Below are 8,300 nucleotides of genomic sequence, written 5' to 3' on the forward strand. Positions count from 1 at the left end.
TTGAGTTTTCTTGAAATCAATATCACAAGTATATGAAACAACAATAAAGGAGAAAGGATAGAAAGATCAACATAGCAATATATATTGGTTCGGTCAAGCTTACATCCAGTCTTCCTTCAACAACCTTAGTTGAAGGAATTCTACTATAATGATAGAGTATACAAGCAAGAATACAGAGATATCCTCTTTTCAATGCACTCTCTTTTCCCACTAAATATCACTTACAGTACAAAATGTGAACACCTCACAATCTTACAAACCTAGAAACCAATCCCAACTTTTTGAATACCTTGAGAGCAATCCCAACTGTCAATGTAGAACATTACGATTCTCCTCCTAGCCAACAACAATAGGAACACGATCCTCTTGATTGCAATGTAGACATTGGTCTTCAAAGATTACACCAAAAGTACATATATGATAAGGAATGTTTCAGCTCAACTTTCTTACAAGAATCTTTATGAATAACCTAAATGTATGATCTTGATTCTCCAAGACTTTCTTAGACGCTCTTGCAACCAATACTCAGCAAACAAGTTAGTTATGAAAGTGAATGTTCACAGAATTGTATTGAAACAATGCACAAGACACTTATTTATAGGATTTTCACATCCTGACACAATTTAATTGATTAATCAAATAATGTAATCGATTAAGTTTTTCCTTCTACTTTAACAATTTTACATATGTTTCAGATTTAACATATTAAACAGTGCATACAATCGATTAAATAAATCATACAAGCCAACAACCAATTAATATGACTTTTATATGCAGTTATGACTTTGAATGAAAATGATTTTCACAAGATAAACAATTTAACCTATTATGAAACTTATGTAATCGGTTAAGTTCAACACTTAAGCAAATTTCAAATCATTTTTCATTCCAAACACATCAATGCACTCAACAAACACATGTTGGCATAGAAACATGTTTAAATCGATTATACAACGAATGTGATCGATTATTGCACAACTATTTTGCCCTATTAAACATGTACTGAAATATGAAGAAATTTAACTGATTTATTAATCAAATTTTTATTTTTTCTCAATGATATTTCAATCTAATTTCAAATAAAAGAAATAATAAAGCATGTCAAAATTCAAAACCATCTCTTCAACATAAAATTAACTAATTATAAATAATTAGCTTTAAATTAAAAATTATATAATCAAATTTCATAATAAAGTTTCCTTTTGTAATATAGTTATCAATATATTTATAACTTTTACACATTTTTTTAATAAATTCTAATTAATAATAATGATATTACTATGTTTCTAAATTAGATATATTATTAAAACTGTTATTAACATCCTAAATTATTACCTTAAAATTTAAATTTAATATTTATATAAAAATATTTAACTTTATAATATTAATATTGCTCAAGTGTTCTTCAAGTATTATTATTCATTAATTTGATATTTTATGTTGAAATTAACTATCAATGTTATTTTTTTATAAACAAAAACTTTTTATATATTTTTAATATTCTAAAAAATATTTAAGTGAATTTGATTTTAAAAATATTTATTTAGAAATTAATGTTTTAAATTATTAAACATTTTAAGTATGTTTGAGAAAAAGATAAGGAAAAAAAAACTGATTTGGTACGTAAACAGTACTTTTTTATTTGAGTAACTAGTGAGGGAAGGTTTGATAATTTTTATTTTTAGGGCATATTATTGAAGAAAAAATCACCAGATTTATACTATAGAGGATTCACTATTTCTTAATTTTTTTATTATCTTTTAATTAAAAATTTTTCTTAACAAAAAAAATATATATTTATTTAATTATTTGAAAAAAAATATTTAAATGTATTTTTCTTTTAATAGTAACAGTTATATAATTTTTAAAATTAAAATTATAAATATTTTAAATTAGATTATTTTTTATATTTAATTAGTTATTCATAAAAGTAAAAAATTTAAAAAATTATATGTATTTTTTAATATAACAAATACAAATGTGTGAACCGAAATACTTATGTAATAAACTTTTCCGTAAAGGATAAAGAGATTAGTTTTTATGAGCAACATAATTGATTTAATAAGGTGACAGCATCTCCCATGCAGTACAACATATGACCAACCCAAAAGGCTTTATTAAATATAAAACAACATTGTTCCTTCCTATTTTCTCTCGCTTCCGAAAATCTTGAACGAGAGTTTATAGATTACTGTGCGCTAGGTACTCTGTCCCTTTAATCCCTTTCTCTCTCTTCTTTTTCTTCTTTCTCTCTTCCCTTGTCGTCTTCTCATTGCTTCCTTCTGCTCCTGAAAGCCACCAATAATTTAATTAAACAAAAACAAACACTGTAATTCAAACAGTTGAATCTTCATCATCATCCTCAATTAAACCTACCCATTTGAATCTGGAGATCTCCTTCTGGTAATAAATTCTCCATTTCCAAATTCTTATTCATTCTTTTTATCTCAACCTCACCTTCCTCGTTAATGCTCTGACTATGCTTGTGAAAATCCCTTTTTGTTCTTTTCGGCTTTTAAAGTTATCTGAATTGCGGATTTTGTTTTCATTCCCAAGTTCTCATACCTCTTTCATGGTTCGGGGATATAGGATTGCGTTAAATCATTGTTTTTTCCCTAAGTTTTTCTTCCTTTTTTTTCTATTTTTTTTTTTAATTTTCAAGCATACCCTTTTGTGCTTTTGAATCAGTTGGAAGGCATGTTTGCTCTTCTTTATAAGTTTGATTCAAATTTCATTTCTTTAAGTTTGGATTCGGTTTATTTTAATTCCCCAACTTGATTTTGCTGCCTAGGATTGTAGGATTAGGTATTGTGAAGTTTCACTCATTTGATGATACGGCTGGTTTTATCTTCGTTCAGTTTAGCCTGATTAATCTCAAGCTATACTAATGTCTTAGTTTTGGTGCCTTAGGATGCAGACATTTTGTTGCACTTACCATCCTTGAGGTAGGGGAGAAATGAGGGAAAAGTAAATACTTTGTACGTTTTAATACTTTCTGAGGTGTTGATAAAACTCATTACTTGGCCTTCTTCTAACAACTTTAGCTTTTGCAATGGTTTGCTCTTGTCATTTACAAGTTATGATTTTGGAGCAATTGATTTTTAGGGAAATAGTGCAATACCTATAAGTTTTCCCATTCATCCCTCTTAATAGGTACTTTAATTGAGCATACTATGGATTATCTGTTGTCAAAACTATGGAATTTTGTCACTTGTCTCACAATGTGCCCAATTCTAATATAAATGGTATTTTATTGCATGTTGACATGCTTATTCTTGGCACAAAATATTAAGCTACAAAGACGATTTTAGGATCCACAGAATCAATGATCCATGCCATGACTTTTGAGCATCTTTTACTCCCATATAGCCCGTTCATCCTTATGTTTGTCTCTTTATCAGGAGCAGAAGCATTGCCATCAATGTGATTCCAAAAATATTTTCCTTTGACAAATATCTATAAATGGAATCTTCAAGTTATAGTTCTTTCCATTAAGGGGAACCATTGAAACATCAATTTTATTCTGAAGACATGACAAAGAACCAAAACTGGATTAGGAAAAACTGTAGAAAAGAACCAAGATGGTAAGAATTGTGAAATTTGAAACAAGGTGAAGAAAGAAGTAAGAAAAACTCTAATGGTGTTAGGATTGTAAGTCAGCTTGATACCATGTAAAACTCATAAAATTGCGTTATCTTGCTTGAGAATTCTCATATAAATCGCATTCTATTATAAGCTTACATCCCGATTCTCAGCTCAAAATATTGGGTAACTCGAGCACAAACATTTATCCCAAGTAAGAAGAGAATAACAATTAATTTAATGTCCAGAAATTTTTTTATTTATTCAATTTAAGGAGAGAATAAAAACTACAAAATATACAGCTAATTCAAAGTCCATATATTTTCCACTAATTCCATTGACAAGAACATGCCTTAATTCTTCTATTCATCTTTACCCAGTCATCAGCCAGTGGGGGTCTAAAAAAAATATCCACTTATCTGCGTAATATTATAGTTATTGCTTTTCTTAGTGATAATGTACATGTATTTATTTTACTTTTTATTTCTCTTCCATCTAAATCTCCTGTTAAGGTGAGCACATTTAACAATACTCTTTTTTGTCAAAAAAAAAAACCTTCGTTTTTGAGATATCTGGGCTAGTTCTACCTGATTTATGTGTTACTAGAGTAGTTTTAGGCTTTTCATTGAACAATTTTGCTATCTGTTGTTTGTATATCTTACCTCATTTATTTTATTGCATTGATTAAATAGTTAAATTCCGACTGTATATGTGACAAAGCATGCCCTTTAATTTCATGACAACATCTGCAGGCTATATACATGACTCTGGCACTCCTTACTTATAGCTTGAGATTTGAGGATCTAATATATGTTTTCTGTTGATTAATTTAGGTGGGATAACTTGATTCTGATGCAAGGTCAAAGGAGAACTGTTGGATCGTTCCCAACAATTATTAGTATGATGCAAGGGCCCAGTTCTCGTGGCACTGATACAAATCATCAGTCTTCCTTGAATCATGTGCAAAATGCTGTAGATTCCCGATTTTCAGATTATAGGGGATCTTTTGGTGAGACTGCATATTTATGTAGTACTAGTCATGATGTTCAAAGCTTCAGTTGTTGGAATTTAGGGGAATCTAGTTCTAGACTGAATCTGACCAACCAAAGCAATGGGGAAGGGCTAAAATCAGAACATGATTCGTCATCTTCATATAATGCTACTAGTGAGGATGATCTCGAGTATGAGGAAAGACAATTTGAACCAAATAGAGTAATTTTTCCTGTTAGCTCAAGCAATAACCTACATGGCAATCAATCTAGAGTTTATCCTTCCCTTTGGCAAGGCTCTAGTTCTAATCATATTACCCAATATATTAGTCCAGATATGGGGCATATTGCCCATGCTTCTGACCGTGGGAAGGGAAAAGAAGCTAGTAGTAGTGTTGATGACTATAATACTAGTGGAATAGATAGAGAAAAGACATTATTTGGCAGTGCATCATGCAATTACATAGGACCTTCATCTGAAAACTCTGGATCCATGGCTTGGGTTGAAGGTGATAGTTCAAGTTCTCTAGTTAATTGGGGTCCTTCCTGCAAGAGAAAAGCTCTTGAAGGTAGTTCTAGGCAACTGTGCTCAGGAGGAAGCTCAAGCACGCTTGCACAATCTGAAAATGATTATTGGCCTGTTGGTCCTGCTGATCCTAATGCTTCTAGCAACTTAAGTGATGTTACAACTTTGGAGGATATTCCTGTTACCAGTCCTCGATTACTGCAGAATGTAAGAAATGAAGTGAGACAAAAAGTTTCCAATGCATTTCCTTTGATAAGTATTGCAGAAAATCTAGAAAGGCCTGTAAGAAACTTCAACAGAAGAATGAGCCAACTACAGGATCAGGAATCTATACATGTCAATTTACCATCAATAGGGTGTTTTAGGCATCATAATCATTCTTCGCTGAATCAAATACCCAGCTCTCAGTCACTTAATGATTCATTGGAATTGAGGTTAATAGCTGAAGTAACAACTGCTAATTCTGGTACTTCTTTAAACCAATCACCTGCCCAACGCATCCATTCTTTTCCTTTGAGTAGAATCGCCAATCCTAGGGAGGGTAGATCTTCATTTTCTTATAACTCTGGAGATAGAGTTATTCGAGAAGATTTTAATTTGAGAGTGTTTCCCAGAGATAGTACTGAGCACCTTATGAATGCACCTGCATCTTTACAATATGAACCTACACATTGGCATACACCTTCTGGTAATGTGAACTTTTCTGAAGGTGTACCTCCTCGATCCTGGATTGGATCTAGTCCAAATGCCCACGCTTCACATAACTCTGGCTGGAATTTTAATCATGAAGTCCCAATTGAAAATGTGCACAGTGTGTCAGAATTCAATCTTTGGCCCCCTTTTCCATCAATTTGCTCTGCATCTGGTGTTCATAATGGTCATTCTACTCCATCTTCCTCTGGTCCTCCCTCGTTTACCCAGGGTTCTGGCAACAATCAATCCTATCTAAGAACAACATTGTTAACGGAAAGAAGTGGTGCTGATGTTCTCTCTAGTCCCCATTCATTGCAAGCACTAACCTTCGGCAATGAGGGGAGACGACAACTACTATCCGAGGTATAATTTTTGTTTCTTTCCCTTTCTACAAATTATTTGTGCCGTTATTTGAAGGATACAACATGAATTTGTGATGGTTTTACAAAACAAGATATGTTATATAGCCAAGTTTAAATTTTTAAACAAGAAATATGGATGAGTGAATAAATAGAACAATTTTTTCAGATTCATATTATTCTTTGATAATTTTTAGTGTCTTGATGTTTGTGCAATTTCATGTGGTATCTCATTTTTTCATAATCTTTTTTCAATTTACTTTTTACAAAATAGCTTATTGTAGCAGCCCACTAACAAGCATCTTTAGGAAGTGAAATTTGATAAAGAAATTAGCTAAATTCGGTGACATCATTGTCGTATCTGTTCGAATTATCTATTTGTTCTTTGTGCCAGATTCGCGAGGTCTTGATGTCAATGCGAAGGGGTGAGAACTTACGAGCTGAGGTTCGAATCTCACTGTACAGATATATCTCGTGACACTTTATGACATTTGTTTGATGTATTGTGAAATTAATATTTGATTATTTATGATAATTGTATCACACTTGATAAACTTTAATAGAAGTTGATGCTACTTCTTCTGCAATGTTTATTATATCATGTGTTTCACATTGCCCCTAACAAGAAATGAAATGAACTTTGTATTTCAATAGCTCAAAAGAATTATTTGGATTCGAAGTAAGCAGAAACGGTTAGCTTGTGTAGGCCATGTTGTAGTTGACCTTGCAAACGCTAAACTATTGAGAAGTACTCTCTTAACATTTTCCTTTGCCACTTGTGAAATATCAGGATTATGCGTTATTTGACACTTTCCTATATCATGGCATGGCTGAAATACACGACAGACATAGAGAAATGCGCCTTGATGTTGACAACATGTCTTATGAGGTAAAAAGGGATATATGGTCATGGTATCCTCATCCACCAGTTGCTTTCTGCTGTTTCTTCTAACTTCAGTTGGTGTTGTAGGAATTGTTGGCATTGGAGGAACGTATAGGAGATGTTAGCACTGGATTGAGTGAGGATGTCATTGTTAAGTTGATGAAGCAACGACTTTACACACCACTCATGACACAGTCTTCTACAGCTTTGGAACCTTGTTGCATTTGTCAGGTATGATTGATGTTTGTCTCGGTATGAGAACATGAAAACCATTACAATGGTGTGTTTAACTTCTGAGATAGATACTCACTGCATTTTTTCTTATTCTGATGGCAGGAGGAATTTGGTGATGGAGAGAATGTTGGATCACTGGATTGTGGGCATGAGTTTCACAGTGCCTGCATCAAGCAGTGGCTAATGCAGAAGAACATCTGCCCCATTTGCAAAGTAACAGCCTTAGCTACTTGATAGGGAGAAACCTTTATCCTGTGTCAGTATTTATAACTTGTTTTACTTTATGAAGTTCTTTCTGTCATGATCCGGGCACATGTCTTCCTAATACTACTTCGAGTCCTTGCTTAATTTCATTAGTGAAGACTCTACAATCTTACTCTATTTATGGATTTAAATATGTTTCAAGTCTATAACTTAGACGTGAAATTGGATTTTATTTTTTATTTCAAACTTTAATACATTTTTGTTTCTAAAATTTAAAATAACTAATATAATTTTTTAGCTTATTAAAATTAACATGTTAAATAATGTTTCAAAAACTAACATTTAAATTTTAAATAATTTAATACGATCTTCTTCAACATATTTAAACGTTGTTTATATTATCTAATAGTAATCTTCTTTTATTATCTATTTTTTTTTTCAATTTGAATATCCACCAATCCAATTAATAAAAATAAAGATGGATCCATATGGGAAAAAAAGTTATATACAACACAAATATTATTTTTTATACTGATTTTTTTAATAACGTCTTAAAAATTAACTTTTTATTACCAAATTTTAATATAAACTTCTATATAAAGATATTAAAATTAATATTATTCTATTATTTATCATAACCTTGTTTCTAAAATATATTTTAAAACAGAAATGAAAACTAAAGTATCATGAAAGAAGAATGCTTTTAATATTTGAAGGAACACGCTTGAAAAAAAAAGGAGATTGGCAATGCTTTAATAAAAATATATAAAGCAAATATTTATACATTTGCAATTATGGTTTTATTAAAAAATATATTTATATTCTTAATA

The 8,300-nt window shown here is 31.2% G+C and overlaps 1 protein-coding gene across 2 annotated transcripts; it reads left to right on the top strand.

Annotated features, from left to right (window-relative positions):
• Positions 1-2,077: 2,077 nt before the first annotated feature.
• On the top strand, positions 2,078-7,647 carry LOC148206524 (E3 ubiquitin-protein ligase MBR2-like). 2 transcript variants are annotated; one of them, XM_088104347.1, is made up of 6 exons: positions 2,078-2,202; positions 4,416-6,153; positions 6,544-6,594; positions 6,940-7,038; positions 7,120-7,263; positions 7,369-7,647. In XM_088104347.1, the coding sequence occupies exons 2-6, from the start codon at positions 4,435-4,437 to the stop codon at positions 7,498-7,500; spliced, it is 2,145 nt and encodes a 714-aa protein (XP_087960473.1). In that variant the 5' UTR covers positions 2,078-2,202; positions 4,416-4,434; the 3' UTR covers positions 7,501-7,647. The 2 variants fall into 2 exon arrangements, with proteins under 2 accessions (XP_087960473.1, XP_087960472.1); XM_088104346.1 differs by lacking the exon at positions 2,078-2,202 and adding an exon at positions 2,212-2,403.
• The last annotated feature ends 653 nt before the right edge of the window (positions 7,648-8,300 follow it).

The sequence above is a fragment of the Vigna umbellata genome, chromosome 1 (assembly GCF_029865625.1).
Source record: "Vigna umbellata cultivar VRB3 chromosome 1, Vumbellata_1.0, whole genome shotgun sequence".
Lineage (NCBI taxonomy): Eukaryota > Viridiplantae > Streptophyta > Magnoliopsida > Fabales > Fabaceae > Vigna > Vigna umbellata.

What these genes read in the sequence shown, in the direction of transcription:
- LOC148206524 (XM_088104347.1), top strand. Translation starts at nt 4,435, where the DNA reads ATGCAAGGTCAAAGGAGAACTGTTGGATCGTTCCCAACAATTATTAGT. An exon ending in GACGACAACTACTATCCGAG is followed by an intron (nt 6,154 to 6,543) that starts GTATAATTTTTG and finishes TCTTTGTGCCAG; the next exon opens with ATTCGCGAGGTCTTGATGTC. An exon ending in AACCTTGTTGCATTTGTCAG is followed by an intron (nt 7,264 to 7,368) that starts GTATGATTGATG and finishes TTCTGATGGCAG; the next exon opens with GAGGAATTTGGTGATGGAGA.